The sequence below is a fragment of the Fringilla coelebs genome, assembly GCF_963513975.1.
Source record: "Fringilla coelebs genome assembly, chromosome: 18".
Lineage (NCBI taxonomy): Eukaryota > Metazoa > Chordata > Aves > Passeriformes > Fringillidae > Fringilla > Fringilla coelebs.
This window is the reverse complement of record NC_140044.1, coordinates 8,693,802-8,710,795: the sequence shown is the minus strand read 5'-3', so window position 1 is coordinate 8,710,795 and position 16,994 is coordinate 8,693,802. Positions and strand designations below refer to the sequence as shown.

At 46.3% G+C, this 16,994-nt stretch overlaps 1 protein-coding gene across 1 annotated transcript; it reads left to right on the top strand.

Moving 5' to 3' along the window:
* The first annotated feature begins 8,060 nt into the window (after positions 1 to 8,060).
* FITM2 (fat storage inducing transmembrane protein 2) lies at positions 8,061 to 14,228 on the top strand. The gene is made up of 2 exons (XM_084217781.1): positions 8,061 to 8,249; positions 10,875 to 14,228. Exons 1-2 carry the CDS (start codon positions 8,077 to 8,079, stop codon positions 11,524 to 11,526), a joined length of 825 nt encoding a protein of 274 aa, XP_084073907.1. The 5' UTR covers positions 8,061 to 8,076; the 3' UTR covers positions 11,527 to 14,228.
* Positions 14,229 to 16,994: the final 2,766 nt, after the last annotated feature.

Genomic DNA, 16,994 nt, shown 5'->3' with positions numbered 1-16,994 from the left:
CCTGGGGGCATTGGTGGGTGATTTGGTGGCTGGCTGTGTCTGAGTTTACCCCTCCACCAGCATCATGGGCAGAGTGGTCCAGCAAAGCCCTCTTTCCAAAACAAACACCCTGAGTCCCCCTGCAATGGGTTGGTGGGATGTCAGAAGCCAGAACTTGATAAATTCATGGGTGTTGTATGATGGTGTGTCTCCTGGAATAGGTGACTCACAGTGTTCATGGCTCAACCTGCAGCAGCAGGTGGGATACACAATGTGCTCTCTGGGCAGCTGATGCCCATCTGGAGTAACTGGCACCAATGAAGTTGTTATAAATCTACAGCAGCTGTGCTGGGAGCAGGACTGGTCTTCTCCCCAGACAAGAAAAGGATTTTCCCCTCTGCCTGCTGCAGTGATGGAAAGGATGAGGTGTGTGCAGGGGTTCATGGACCGTGCTGAGGGGAGGCTTCCAGGTCTCTTGGCAGTGTTTTGTGTCTGCACACCTCCTGAAGTGGTTCAGTAAATCAACAAGGCTCCCCTCTGTGCCTGCTGAAACCCCTCCAGCTGTCTCACACCAGTGACTGTTGAGGTGATGAGGGGGGTTAATTCACTCTGACAAATATTTACCTGTTTCTCTGGTTTGCAGAAACCTCACTCCAGCCCCAGCTTTGAAGTGCAGTTCAAAGCCCCAGCAATGCTGACGTCTTGGGAGGATGGAGCTCTCCCCAGCATGCAAAACCTCTCCTCTGAAAGGAGGGAAAGGCATCCCCCCCATCCTCATCCTTGGGCACCAGGTGCAGTCCTGGCATTTTCCATCATCTCACTGGGTCCTTCTCATCTTCCCACCCCAGAGCAAGATCTGCTTTGCCAGTTCTTTGGGGCCTCCATTAAATAATCAGCCCAAAGAAAGGCCTTGTTCCAGCAAAGAGGCAGAACATGTTACACATGTATTTTTGTTCCTAACCTCTGAGTGGTGTCAACAGAGATTGGGCTGAGTTGCACATCTGTGGTGGGCTTATATTTAAAAAAAATATCTTGTTTGAACTGTACAAATAAACACCTGTGAAAAGAATTCTGTTTCTTTAAGTGAAGTTGGTAAATGCTCTGATTTAGTTAAAGCATTAGGATTTGGCTTTAATTTTATTTTCCACCAGAATTAAAGCTAGAGGAGGAAAAAAAATAAGTTGTTTATTCTCAGAACAGGTAGAGTCTAGGCAGGAGGAGCACAACACCCATCACCCACCTCCTCCTCCTTGGGCTGTTGGTGACAGGGACTGGTCCCTGTGCACTGCTGACCACCCTCCACACCTTCCTTCCCCTTGATAAGGTGCAGGCTGAGTTGCTGTACTTTGGGAGATGCTGGGTGCCTGGCAGGCTGGGATGGGCTTTCTTGGTGGAAATCTGGGCCAGACTGTACTGAAGCAGAAATGGTCCTGCCAGCAAAATGCCAGGAGAGGCCTTGGAGCAGCTTCAGAAGCTCAAGAACAGACACCTCAGGCTCCATCTGATGTCTGGGAGATTTAAGCCTACTGGCAGTTCTTCTGTTCACAAGGCTCCAAAACTCCTGCAGATGATAGAGGGAAAGGTCCTGGATGGGAAAAGGTGTGAAAAACTGGAGCTCAGGCACCAGAACAGGTCTGAGCTTTTACCTGAGGCAAATTCATTCCTTCCCTGCCCTCACCCTGGGGATGGCTGAGCACCTGACACATCCTCTCACCTCAGTGCCTTCCTGCCCCTCTTGTCTTTCAGGTGCCACCCATGGCTGATGATCATAAATAAATATAAACAAGTCCCATGGCCTGGGGCATCCTGGTTTCTTCTGCAAAAGGTTGAAATATGGGGCAGCCCTGTAGTGAAAGCATGGCAAGGTTAGCAGAGTTGCTGACCTCACTGAACACAGAGAATGTATAGGCAAAAAAACCAAACAAATAACTCTTAAAAATAATAATTTATAATATTAGGCATCCAAATTAAGCCCATGACAGAATTGAGTGCACTGGCTCTTCAGCAAACCCTTTGAACATCTTTGTAATTATTATTTTTTTGTCTGCAGGGCATTTCAATGGTCATTTGGGTCAGGAAAAATCTAAATCATATTTCCAGCCAACACTTTTATCATTATCCAAGCCACTAAAACACAGATTAAATATTATGTATACATATATTTTAGATGTATACTTAAATATTTATAATTATACATTGGACTGAAATAGCTCATGTTTTGTGGCTGGCTGTACCTGGTATCCAGTCAAGAAACCAGGACTGTGAACTGTGGTCCTGCAGCTAATCAACACAAAATCACTTCCAAATTTTATACTCTAATTCTTTCCTGCAAATATATGAGCTAAAAATGCACCAGTGAAGTTTGAAAAGTCCATATTTCTGAATTTGAATTAATAAACACAGTCTGTTTCCTTCCCATGTTTGATCAGTTGCAATAAACAGTAGTTTCTTAATCTAAAAATATTTTAAAAAGCAATGTTTTGGTACAGTAGCTCAAGAACCACCCAGCAAATGGTTTTGTGGAAGATGTCATTGAGTTTTGTGTGATCTTTAATCTATGCTTGATAATCCTTATAGAAAGGGAATAAAAGTGAACAAGAAATAATGCTTTTAGTGCATGGCTAGCAGGAAGGTTAATTGTTCTGGGCAGGAGTTAATTCCCTGTAACTGCTGCTGGGAGAGCACTGCCCACTCAGCCTGCAGGGAAAAACTTCTCAGCAGCTACCCCTGAAAGAAAACACATTAAGAATCAAATTACTTCAAATGCACAGGTGTGGGGATGAGGAGGTTCTCTGGCAAACATGGAAGGTGTGAATTATGCATTGTGGAAAAAAAGGGGAGTATTTCATCAAGGAGTTGCAAGTGCAGCCACAGCTGCCCAAGGAAGTCAGGCAATTAGGGATAAACATGAGTAATTAAGATCATTTTATGCCCCAGTACATGTACCCTTAATCACATGAATTATATATTTTTTCACATGTAATCTCATCCCCACTTCATCTGCTAATGGTCTCCTTAATCTGTATTCTACACAGAGTAGCTATTTTACATCTTTGTGAACTCTGTCTATTTTTAAGCTCTTCACACCATTATTGCAGCCCTCTGCAACCCCACCATTTTCTCTGAAGGACATTTAGGAGGGAGAAGAACAGAATTTCTCCCATACTCTGCTCAGGACCCTCAGAGCCTAAGGGTCTGTGGCTGGGGAGGGAGTTTGTCAGAGCCACAAATTAAACTCAGCTCCTCATGCTTGTCACAAGACCATTCTCTCCTGTAAATCAAACCCTGTCATTAGTCTGCTCTGCTGTGATCTTGCTGTGCCAAACAAGAAATGTAAATATTTTTTAGCAAGAGGTATTAATTTTTAGCATTAATAAAGTTTGCACCACTGAAAACTGAATTGGTTCTTTCTTATGCTTTGCCCCATATACCAAAATATTTTGATCTTTGGATGTAACCACCAAGTGCTGCAAATTCCCTGCAGCTCAGCTCATACCCTTCCTATTCACTTGAGGAGAGCCGGGGGAAAAGGTGTGACCTGCAGAGGTTTTGAGGCTGGGTCTAGCTGGGTTCACTCTATCTAAATTCCCTGGGGTAATTTCCACAGCTTTTTCTAAAATTCCTGGGGGTTCAGGACAAGGAAAGACCTTTCCCATTTATTTGGGCAGCCACACAGGTGGTGAGTTACCAGCATCTCCCTTCTGTTTCCCAGCTCATCACTCCCCTGTAAACAGCACATCATCCCCTCTCAGGTCAGCCTTGGCTCTGCCTGGACCCGTGGCAAGGCTGGGGCTGGTAGGATGAGAATGCCTTCCCATCAGAGATGGGCAGCAAAGTTCCAGGCCAGTGTGGGAGAAAGGCTGCTATGCCTCCACCCTGGGCTGCGTTTCAAAGGCATCACTGACACAAGGGAACAAAGCACAATATTATTTTTTGATCTCTTTTCCTAAGCCAGCAGTGAATAGAGAAGGCTGCGGAGCTCAAAGCACTGAGGCTGATGGAAGTGTCTCAGCAAAGGGCCAAAACTATCTTAACTTCAAGCTTAAGCTCCCATTAGGCAAAGAAAATACAGCCCGAATTATGCTTATGTAGCACCTCTCATGCAAACATCCCAGGACACTCCAGGATCAAACTCAAACACAATCAATCATGGAGATGTGAGCAGTGCTCACCAAGGAAAACAGAGAGCAGGGGAGGCTCGGCAGGAATGAGCACCTGGCTCTCCCAGGGAAGGGCTGGGGGCTGCCAGGGCCCTGTGCAGGCAGGGATGGGGAAGCAGGTGCTGGCAGGCTGTGGGAATTGCTGGGAGGGGGGAGGATGAGCTGGGAAGACAGAAGATCTCCCAGATCCAAAGGGGTTGTTCCCACTGGGGTAACTCATCCCCAATGAGTGTGTGGACACAGGCTGGGTGCTTGGATGGGCAGCCACCATCTGCTCCTGGTCCCCTGGAGCACACCTTCCCAAAGAACCCACCTTACCCCAAACGTGGGGCAGAGAAGAACCATTGCTTGAGTTTGGTTAAAAAAATTGTGTCATTTTCTCTCCTTCTCCTCGCAGCATCTCTCCTTGGCCGCAACACAGAGCAGTGAACCCAGAAATCTCATAAAATAAAAATATTCCTATTTAGCACAGTCAAGAGGTTTAGTCTGACTGTTTGGGCTGAGATTTCAATTCAAATGTCTTGGTCCTATTCCACAGCAAACCTAACAACCTCTGTCAATTTATTTTTAAGTGTTAGGACACTGAAGGCGGCTGAACATCCTGCAGAGCTGGAGAATTAAACTCCAGTAACTCATCCTGTGATGGCTTTAAGGCATAATCAGCTTTTCAATAACAATCTTGCCACTTTCTAGCCTGTAATATTTTTAAGTGATCAGCAGGAAGAACTTGTGACCAGGGGTCTCAGGTGGTGACATTGAGGAGTGAGGCTGTGACCCCACTGCAGCATCATTTTCTCAGCATTGAGGTGACAGCACATCACAAATGCAGCACCTAAGCAAAGTGCCACTGTCTTGCCAGGTCTGAATTTCTCCACAGCTAAATTTAAGTGTGCAAATTAGGTGAACAGTTGCCCTGGGTTCCTGGAAAGGGCTGCTAAGTCTGTCTTTCCACTGACTATGTTGAAAGGTGTCTGCTTCAAGATGAGGAGCCTCAGTTCTGCAGAAGGTATTCACACTGTAGTCTCACATCAATGAAGCAGACTTCTTTGCACTCAAAATGATTAGCAGATAATTAACAGAATCACCAAAACAAGACAAATAAAATTTCTAAGGAACTTACTTATTTAAAACAATTAACAACTCCTAGTGTCATTATTCCTTCCCTAATTAATTGTTGATACCACGTGAACTCTATGAAGAGGAAAGATTTGCCCCCTAGCCTGCTGCAGGTCACAGGTGAGGATGCTTTTTTTCAGCTCTGTTGGATCCTATTTCAGATCTGCTCAGGAAGCTGGGATCTCCCCAACCTGTCCAAATAAGGGTCCTAAGCTCTGGTGACTGGGACAAGGCTTACCACTCTTCAGCTCTGGAAGCTGATCTACAGCTCCTAATGAATCTGTCCCTGCAGACTTTGGAGGTAAAATGGGATTTCTCAAAGAGAATCAATTTGTTGGAGGCCTTGGTTCAAATTAAACCAGAAAAAGAAATTATTCCCAAACCAGTTTTTAAAATCAAATAGTCTGAAAAATTTCAGCTTCAACCAGGCAGAGATTTGGTGAGATTAAGGAAGAAGTTAAAAAAAAAGCAGATCTGCTGTGCCTGACAAATTAACTCAGTTTAGTGTGGTTTATACCTGTCACACCTTGAACAATTACCCATGAGAGCTTTTTAGGAGCCTTCTGCAATTCCCTTAGAACAAACCTTAGTCCTTGCTCAGGAATGAAAGCTTTATCTGCTGCTTTGAAAGACACAAATTCCACTTCTCTGATTCTTTACAGAGGTATGGCAGTCGGCTCCTCAGAAGGTCCACTGGCCTTGGCTTGGTGCTCATGGCAGCAAATACCAGGCCTGAAAGTAGAGATTGTCTCTAAATCTGCAGAACACCTGGACCCAGCGAGCTTTGCTCACTGCCCTTGCGAGAATCCATGATTTACAGAGCTAATCCTCAGACATTTCAAGCTGGGCTGAGGACAGACAACATTTTCAGCCCGTGCCATCAGCTGCATTCATCTGGAGCAGGTGCCAGGCTTACGAAATCCCCCTGCGTGTGGCAGACACCACAGCACGCCTCATTAGCAGCCAGCCCAGCAGCTCCCACCTCCACTGCAAACAGTCTGCACAGCACAGACCCAAACCTGGGAAGCACAGGAGGCAAGGTTTCAAAGGCACGGGGGATTTAGGCAGACAATGAGGGACTCTGTGAAACCTGCTCCCAGCCCCGCTCATCCTCACTCGTTTGAGTGAGCGCAGCTGCCTGTCGTTTCTAATTCGGGGTGCTAGACATGGCCGTGGCAGTCTTGTTAAAAACAACAGCTAATAAATTGCCAAATGCCATTTACCCTGGATAACCTCCTTAGCCCAAGCCCTCCATATCTGCTGGGGCTGCTTTGATGTGTTGATCTGCTCTCTCAGCCCAGATGTTGTCATAGATTTGCTGACGATGACGGCAAAACAGCTTTGAAATACTCTGGCAAGAAATACTTTCCCATCCTGTCTCAGATAGGATCTGCTTCTCCCCCCCCCCCACCACTCTCACATTTTTCTTACTGAGGCCATTGGGATGAATAAAGGCTCTTTGTTCATTGAGCCATTTCTTTCCTTGCTGATGATTTTTTTATATTTTAAAAACTAAGCTGAAATGACAGCGGCAGCTGTTCAATAGATGAAATAGGTCTCAAATACCACAGCGATGGCCAGTGTTTGGACACCACTTTCAGCGATAGACATGGAGAGTGAAAAGGCATGAGAGCCTTAACAGCTCCAGAAATTCTTTCTCCCTCCCTCTTAAGACCTAGGAAAAATTAAAATAATTCTATTGATTGAGAAAATTCTCAGATTTTCTCATGAATGTCATGGTAAGACCCTTTTTTCAGATGTTCTGGTAACCTACTTAAAAGTAGTGCTTGCTCTTTAATAGGGAAAGAGAAAACAGCCTCAAATCGCACCAGGGGAGATTTAGATTGGAGATTAGGGACAATTTTTTCACCAAAAGTGAAAGCACTAGCAGAGGGTGCCCTAGAAAGTGGAGGGGTCACAATCCCTGGAGGGGATTTAAAAGACGTGCAGATGTGGCACTTGGGGACATGGCTTTGTGAATGGGTCTGTGGGGAGGCATCTGTGTGGATCCATGCGGATGGGTCTGCATGGATGGAGCCACGTGGATGGATCCATGTGTGTGCAGATCCATGTGGATAGATCTGTAAGGATGGACCTCTGAAAATGGGTCCATGGGGATGGATCTGTGGGCATGGATCCTTGTAGGTGGATCCATGTGGATCCGTGGGAAACCGTGTGGCTGGATCCTTGTTAATGGCTCTGTGTGGATGGATCCATGCGGATGGCTCCATGCAGATGGATCCATGTGGATGTATCCATGTGGATGATGGATCCTTGCAGATCCCCGTGGGTGGCTCCCTGTGGATGGGTGGATATGGACAGATCCCTGTGAGCCAATCCCTGAGGATGGATCCCCGTGGGCCGATCCCTGGGGGCCGATCCCTTTGAACAGATCCCTGTGGCCGATCCCTGGGGGCCGATCCCTGGGGGCCGATCCCTGTGAGCCAATCCCTGGGGGCCGATCCCTGTGGCCGATCCCTGTGAGCCGATCCCTGTGACCGATCCCATTGAACAGATCCCTGGGGGCCGATTCCTGTGGCCGATCCCTGTGAGCCGATCCCTGTGGCCGATCCCATTGAACAAATCCCTGTGGCCGATCCCTTTGAGCCGATCCCTGTGGCCGATCCCATTGAACAGATCCCTGTGGCCGATCCCTGTGGCCGATCCGCGCTCACGGCTCCCCGCGCTCCGGGCGCGCTCCCGCGGGCTGCCAGCAGGGGGCGCTGTGGGGCGGCGGCGCGGGGCGGTGCCGGCGGTGCCCGCGCGGGGGCGCTGCGGGGGCGGGGCCGGGCCGGGCGGTGCGGGCGCTGTGGCGGCGGCCATGGAGCGGCTGGAGCGGAGCGGGCGCTGGCTGCGGGCCGCGCTGGCCCGCGGGCGGCTGCGCCGCCGGCTCCCCGCGCTGCTGCTCGCCATCGCCGTGCTCGGCTCCGCGCTCAAGGACAGCGACCTGGTACCCGACACGCCGTTGCAGAACAAGCGCAACCCGCTCAACGTGTGAGGAGGGGCCCGGGGGTCGCGGCCGGTGCGAGCGGGCGGGTCCGGGCTGGGCGGACTGAGCGGGCGGGGGTGCCCGGAGCGAGCTGAGGGCCGGGGGTCGGTGCTGGCCGCGAGTGCCGCGCTGGGCCGGGGGTTGGTGCTTCAAGTGATGAGATTTCCTGTTCCTGACTCAGAGGTTTCAGAATATCGGGAGTTTCTGGCTCAGTCTTTATTGGAAGGGGGAAAAGGAGTTGTTGGGGGTTTTTTCCCTTCTTAACGTCGCAGACAATTCCTCGTATTTGAGTAAACAGGTTTCACTTTCTCTGGCAGACAATGGCAGGACCCGAGGGCAGGGCCTGGAGCTGTGTCCGGGGAGGGCTAGGCTGGGTATTAGCAAAGGGTTCTCGTCGGGAGCGTGGCTGAGCACTGGAACAGGCTCACCAGGGCAGTGGTAACAGCACCAGGGCTGACAGAGCTCAGAATTTTGACAATGCTCTCAGGCACATGCTGTGACTCTTGGGCTGTCCTGTGCAGGGCCAGGAGTTGGACTCCATGACCCTTGCAGGTCCCTTCCAACTCAGCGTATTCTGTGAGTCTGTGATAGTTACTGAGCTGATCTAAAACCCAGCTGAAGGAAATAGGTCTTTTAGCATCTCTCCTGAAAGCAGAGTGGCTGCCATCCTTTTCTGGCACTTGGGCGATGAGCTAACTGGCTTAGTCATTCTGTGAAATTAGTTTGAGCATTTTGAAGGAAGCAATGAGCTGGGCTGGAGCACATGTGCTGTCCTGCTACAGGTCTGAAAGTAAAACTAAATTGCTGTTTTCCTCTGTGACTTGGGGAGCTTTGGACTTTACTGATTGAAATCTGTCATTTGGGGTGACATGGGAGAAGAGCTGTTTTCAGTGTGATTGAAAGAGCATTGACAGGAAACACTTAGAGAGAAATTGATCTTACAGTAAAAGCATATTTCAGTTCAGTTCTCCTTTTCAAACAGAGGAAGGTGATCTGTACTGACAGTTCCTTTAGCAAGTATTTTTTCCCTGCAAATTACTTGCCTCCTGGTTTGTCAGCAGTAACCTTGGTAGCCTTTCTTGCTTTTAAATAAAAGGGGGGGTTTCTTTTCAATTACTGTTTCATGGCAGCAGCTGCAGTTGCCACACAGGCATCACTTCTGTAAAATTAAAGAGTGAATGAGGTACTCCTCAAAATCCTGGGCAAGGCCCTGACAGGTTTGTTAGGGTCATGAAGAGGATGCAGAACCAGACTGGTTTGGCTTTGCCTTTGCTGCTCAGGTGAGGATTAAATGATGACTCTGTGTGTCTGTCCATAGCTCAGCCACAGAGCAGAGTTCACCTGTCTCTGTTTTTAAACTGGGCTCTGGGTAGCAAAGGGGCTGCACAATTCCCCTCTCCCACCAGCTGTTAGGAAGCAAGCACCTTGGAAGGTGCAGATGGGAGAGGCAGGATCCTGGACTGTGGCCTCTTTATAACTCATTAATAAATTCACTTACACGTGCTCCAGTTCAAGGTTTGAAAAGAGAGCGAGTTAACACAGTGCTGTCTTCTGTTAAACAAGATAGCAACACCTCATCAGCTGGGTTTCAGGAATTTATAGGCATCACAGAAAAAGTTTTCAGGGCAGAGGGTGAATTTAGAGATGGAAGGATTTGTCTATGCTAAAAGAAGGCTCTCATCGATTGAAAGGACAATAAAGGAACATTGCCCTGCTTCATTTATTTAGAAGGACATGAGAGAGGAAAAGCTTCACAGGCTGAGGAGGGGAAAGAGCCAGCCCTTCTGGCTGTCTTAAGAGGCTGAGATTGTGAAAGGCTTTGTAGGCAAGGATAATTGAGATGGTGGAAGAGTCAGAGAAGGGGTTACTGTGGTCAGGGTGGCAAGCTAAAAATACATTCTTTGCAGCTGCATTTTGAGTAGGGCAGAGTTGAGCTGCTTTGTAGGGTCGAAGTGATTACAGAACTGAAATGCAGGTCTGCTGCAATGAATGAGGGCTCTGGGTCCAAGGCAATGCCTTGGGATCAAGTACCTGCCTGAGGAAGTATTCAGGTTTTGGGCTTGAGGGAAGTACTGGGGAGAGGGTTGAGCTGTAGCTAAGCTGTATTTTGAGAGGAGGGCACAAGTGTGGCATTCACATTCTCTGAAAAAATCCCTTCACCCAGGATTTTTCTCCTGGGAAGCTGAGAAGCCTCAGAGAAAAGGAAAACAATTCTTATCTCATTTGCTTCTCCTGTGTTGTGCTCATGTGGAATGTGTGTGGAGATTGTTCACCCACAGGTAATTGTTCCATTGGATTCTGCTGTGAGTTGTTTTGACTCATTGGGCAATCAGGGCCAAGCTGTGTTGGGACTCTGGAAAGAGTCACAAGTTTCCATTATTATCTTTTCTGTATTCTATAGTATAGTATTCTTTAATATATGATAGTGTTATAAAGTAATAAATTATAAAGTAATAAAAGGCCTTCTGAGAACAATGGAGTCAGATGCATAATTGCTGACTTTGTTGGGACACTCCCTGCAAATACAACAGGCACAAATCTCTAATTTAGACGGTTCTGAACACTGACCTTGAGCACTAACTCCACCACTTACCCCACTGCTGGTGTTTCCTTTGCCTTTCCTCTGGCAGATACTTCGTGAAGGTGGCCTGGGCTTGGACTCTGTGGCTGCTGCTGCCCTTCATCACCCTTACCACGTACGAGTTGGGCCGGAGCAAGTTCCTGTACGGCCGCACCAAGAGCGCGCTGCTGGTGCTGCGGCGCCTGGGGGCCCTGCTGGTGGGCACGGCCGTGTGGTACCTGTGCACTGAGTTCTTCATCTACATAGAGAACCTCACTGGGGAGTGCTCCCTGCAGGGCAAACCCAGCCAGCCAGGCCAGCCCCCCCGGCTCTACGCCTCCAAGCGCGAGTGCCAGCAGGACAGCGGCGTCTGGAACGGCTTCGACATCTCGGGGCACTGCTTCCTGCTCTCCTACTGTGCCATGATGATCCTGGAGGAGCTGGCTGTGCTGGAAGCGCTGGCCATAGACCACAGCTCCAAGCTGCGTGTGGTGATCAACGTGCTGCTCGTTTCCCTGTGTTCCCTCACCCTGATCTGGGTCTTCATGTTCCTCTGTACTGCCCTGTATTTCCACGACTTCAGCCAAAAGCTTCTCGGTGTGCTGATAGGTCTGGGAGCTTGGTATGGGACATACAGGTTTTGGTATTTGAAGCCCTTTTCTCCTGGACTACCTCTTCCAAATATACCTTTGAGTTCAAAGAAATACAGCTATAGCAGATAAAATAAGGCTTGAAATGTTTTGGATTTTGCCTTCAGTACTGGAGTAGTTGAATGTAGGAATGGTTACTGTATTTCCACTGTAAGGAACAAGGTGATGGGTTGGAGGAAACCAAATCTCTACTAGCCATTGGCTGGCAGGTGGGAATGAGCTTCTTCCCTGGGAGAAGAAAAAAAAAATCAGGATTGGAAGAGGTCTGCTCTTGTTTAGGAGCTGCCAACTGGGATTGTCAGCAATGAAATCAGAAGCTGAATCTGTTTCTCTCCCTAATAAATGGAGTAGCAGACCCAAGGCTAAAAGAGGCCTTTGATCTTTAGAAGTGTGATTTATCTCAGTTAATTCTCCCTCTTCCTTTTTGAATTATGTCAAGATATTGTGGATGATCCAAACCTCAGGCTTTTTTTAATGTTCCTATTTGTATTGCCTTATGGGAAAGTTCTAATAATCACAGTGCTGCTAAGCATTGCAAAAATATCAATTCTTGTGGAAAGCAGTTATCTTGTGAAACTGGAACATCTCATGTTCTCATGTGTTAAAAACACTAACTTGCCAGAAATGCCTCATAGCTGCTTCTGCAGCAGAGAGTAAACCTGAGGTGCAGTGTCTGAAGCAGATGTGACTCTCAATTCATGCCATGTCCGAAAAGGAAACTCTTGAAAAAACAAGCCTTAACTTTCTCCTTAGGCGAGGTAGATGTAATAATATTTTGTCATTTTATTCTTGACACTAAAAAACCCAAACTCCTTTCTGTTTTGCTAAAAAGTCTAGTATGAGGATTGGGGTTTTAATTTTTTAAAAATCTAATCCACTACACGCTTTGCAACAACAAATTCCTTGGGTTTGTTCTTTCCTCTAGAACAACAGTGGAATTCTGGTGTTCTGAACAAGCTAGCTTAGCCTGCTATTTCCCAAATAGTCTGCTTGGTAATGAGTGAAATGCATTGTTTATCCTGGGAGCTGCAAAGCAGAGTGTGCTTGAAGCAATATTTATTCTTGTAATACCAATAAGCTATTTAATTTTGATTGCACATGAAGCTGTGGCCACTTTTGATGTGGCTGTTAACCCACTACTGAACAAAACACTGCTATTAGATAATGAATACGGGTGAGATGGGTTTGCTCATCTTATCAGTCAGATGTTTAGCATAGTTCTTATCTCCAAAAGCTTTTAATTATTTCTTAGAGGCTCATTCATGATGCAGTTGCATGAAGTGTGTTTGGCAGTGATGACAGGACAGCCAGGAAGCTCTGTGGGCAAGGCTGTGGGTCACCTCCACTGACCCCACAGACTGCAGAATGACATTTTCTGGATACAGGGTGTGATGCTCCATCAGGTAATCTCGGCACGTTTTGCCAGCTCAAGCTCTCTCTTCCAGCAAGAGAGTGGAAACATTTGCAATTCCTCCAGCAGTGTTAGTTCCATGCTGTGGTATGCCCCTGAGGAGAGCTAAATTTACTGGAATTCCCACTGAATTTGGTGGCAAGTGGGAGCTGTGTGTCCTTAGAAAGAGCAATTCATCTCTCAGAAAGAAGCTGTCCATGGGGTTATATATTTTCTGTCAAACTCCTCTTGGTTTTGTATTAAATTGCCTTTTAAGCTGACTCTTTGAAAATTGCACTGATTAACTCATATTGGGTTTAACTAAATTTGTTTAAACAATGCAAATGTATTTGCAGACACTCTTTTGATGTAATTTAAGCCTACTCCCAATAGAGCTAAGCTAGACTGCAAGCCACTTTCAACATGAAAAAGGATTATATACCCAGAAGGTTTTATGATTAATTTCATTAAGTTCCTATTTTAGGTTATCTTTATGTAACTTTGCTGTATAGACAAGCCCTTGGAACAGGAAATGCTGTTTACTTAAACCAACTGACTTGCTGAAATGATGTTCATTTTCACAAATGTTTTGTGCAATCACTGTGGATATTTCGGTCCACTTTAACCAGTGTCATGCAGATTATTTTTTTAAATGGAAATAATGTAGGATATGGTTATTCTCTTATTTAAACAATGAAAGAAAAACATTTGAAAACCGTATCAGTGTTTGTGTCTTTGAGAATCTGTTCCTGCTATCTGTAAAGATGCTGTTGTTACTCTCCACATCCCTGGATGACCCAGCCCCCCAGAGTTTGTGTGACTACTGAGATGTCTGATCAAACTGGCACTGAAACTTCTGCACTGTTTTAAAGGGTTAACAGAGGATGGGTTCTCAGGAGTGCAGGGTTTTAAAAAGAAACAAAACCAAACAAAAGCCATGGCTGACTAAAGCAAGTTTCCCAATGTGTTACACCAAGCAGTTCATTTTGTAAGCATGGACATTGGTTTATTGTAGCAGAGGGGAAGCCGAATCCATTGAAATGTATGGGGAAACTCCCATGGGCTGGAATACTCCTTGTGAGTTTGGAAATCTTGGGGTCTCTCTCAGTGCCCAGACACCATGTCCAGCTCTTGGCTCAGGAGGTTCCCTTGTGCTCCAGACCTTATTTGTGCTTTTTGACTATTCCAGAGCAGGAGTCTGCTTCCTTGTGCTTCACCTGGAAACTTAAGCTTACAAATTTCTTGTTCACATATTTGCCGTCACATTTATCTGACTTCCCTTTCTCTCCCCCAAATTTTATCATTAAAATAAAAATTGCAGCCTCTCCACAACAGATTTGCAGCCAAACAGAAACAGTGCTGGGAGCAGCTGGATTTGGTATCCTGTGCCAAAGGCACAACTCAGCTATTAAAAGGTATTACTGGTTTGTTTCAAATGTTGGGGTGGATTTTTGCTTTTTCTGCATTAAAGTATTCCTGTTGTTCTCACAGAGCTGTCTCTCTGTCTGTAGAATTATCTAGAGAATTTTTGTCTCCAACATCTTACTAACATATTTCAACATCTGTTAATCTTTCATAGCCTGTGTTTGGGCTGTTCTGTGGGCCCTGTTTCACAGTTCTTTCACAGGAGCAGCATTTGGCCTGACTCTGTGGCCAAGGCAGCTCTTGGTGCCTTAAACATTTTCCTCTGCTGGGAACAGGTAGAGCACAGTGGGAAGAGAAACTGCCTTAGGATTCGTTTCACTCTTCACTTACCTGGGACTCTTTCAAATGTTGGTGTCACTGCAGGTGAGCTCAGGCAAACAGGAAAGTTGAGGTCTTTCATAAGAGCCATGTGAGCAGCTCAGACTTTAAACATGCCTGAACCCAGGGTTTGATTATTCCTCCAAGTTTATTCAAAGCAAACGTCATCCATGAATGCTTCACTGGTGCTAAATGATATTCCTGGTTTCCCAATTTATTTGTGTATGCTGAAACTTCGGTTGTGGGTGGCTGCAAAAAAAAAATCATCCTGTTCTCTGTTTTGGTGTGTGGCAATTGGTGACAAAGTGAGAAACACCCAGTTATGCCCTGGAGTGTACTTTAATGTGATATGTTAAATATTTTGGGAAATCAGTCTTTAGTTGTGAACACAAGTTCATGGTCACTTCATGAAATAGTAACTGATTTTCCCACTATAGCTCAATGTTCCTCAAACCAGGACACTTAAAGTGGCTCCCTGCAGTTTCTCTGCAATTGGCCTTCTCCAGCTCTTTGATCACCTTGTGTTATCTCCTTTTGCTCAGAAACCTGTTTCCTGGGATTATTTCTTTTCATAGCTTCATCTCTCCTCCTGGAGCACAGATTAGTAATAAATGCTCTCCACCTCTGCTGGATGTGTGCTCTCTCAGTATTTTGCCTTCCCTTCTTTGAGGTATTTTGCAAAGCTTAAGATGAAAGTAATTAATAAATACAAAAAGGCTGTTGTGACTGATGTTTAACTGTTGTTAAACAGAGCTGCTGTGTCACTGTACTGGTGGAAAACCTGGAGAAAAGCACATGGTTTATTCATTTAAGCAGAACTGTACCTGATGTGCTTGAGCTCAGGGAAGGAAAAAGGTGATGTGACAGCAGAGCTGGATGCATTAGCAGAGTTACCTTTGTCCTTCTCTTGGGGAGCGAGTGCTCACTTCAGGGGAGGGTACTTTCATCCAGGTGCTTAGCAGGAAATCATTAATTTGGATATGGGAAGAGTCCCTTAGTGCTTAAATGAATGAGAGCATAAAGATTAAAAGCTGAAAAAGCAGACATGGAAATGACTATCCAGATTGAGTGCAGTCCATGAAATTTAAGGCAATTATAAAATTGTATTATTTAGTCTGAAAGGTTATTTATTTTTCAACTACCCCCTGTCCATCACAAAACAAAAGACAATGAAGAGTGCCTTGTAGCAAGGCACATTACTCCTCTGTAAAGCATTGGGAGTAAAAGATGGCACAGAAAATTAACAGTAACATGTGCAGTGGCAGGAGATCTGTGGCAGAGCTGAGGATCTCCCTGGAGGTGAAGGCTGAAGAAAGGAAAATGTTCACCAAGAATAAATGCAAACAATTACTTTTTTCCTCACCTCTCCAAAGCCTTTTCCCATGTCCAGCCCAGGTTAATTTTGCAGATCCCTCAGTCACGACTGATGTCAGAGCAGGAACTGGGCACATCCTCAGTGTCAATGTCAGCTCTTCTGAAATGCCTTCCCTGGATCCTCCTCTGCCTGCAGAGCCTTCCCATCTCACAGGTCACACGTGGTGTGACCGTGTCGGTGACAGCCTGAACACCGTGACTCAGCACCGAGGAGAATTCAGCTTGACAGGCTGAGCCTCAGAACAGCGACTGTGCTGGGGAAAGCCGTTCGAAGGGGTGGAAAACAAGGATGCTGCCCAGCCCACAGAGCCTGTTGGCCTTATCCAAATGTGTGAATTGTTGTTCCCACACCTAGCAGGATTGTGCTGTTGGGAATGGCACCCTGGCCCTGCCTGCTGCAGGTTTTGCCGGTGATGGCAGCGAGCACAGACCTGGTGTGGGCTTGGTACAGTGTCACTCCAGACCACAGCTTTGGTGCTTTGTCATAGCCTGACCTGATTCTGTTTTTAGAAGAATAGGAGGGATAGAGGTTTCAGGTTTTTAAGAATATATGTATATTTTTGTCTTGATTGTCATAGTTTGGAAGTTAGGAGAAAAAAATGGGTTTTGGTTCATTTTGTTTACTGGGGATTTTTCTTTGTTGTTTTCAGAGATTTTGTTTGGGTTTTTTTCTTGTGACCAAGGCAAGAAAACCCTATTGCTGTTGTGTAGTGCTTGGATCCAAGGGCACAGAATGGAAAGAAATTGCTTCTGGTAAGCAAAAATAGAAGAGTGTTCGTGAGGCTGGTGGTGAAGTGACATGACCTTGTGATGTAAAGAGCGTGTGCAAAACTGCACTTAACTATGCAGGATACTTGGTTCTGTGTCAAGAACTGCCTGCAGCATTACACAGCACCCTCAAACCTGGTTACACTGTTCTGATTGCAAAGTAGCTTTATTTGGATAACTCTCCTGGAGCTAAAATGGATTTAGGTCGCAGGAGAGATGAGGCGCTGGTAGGAAAGGGCTGAGAAGGGAGGCAATGCAAGTAGGG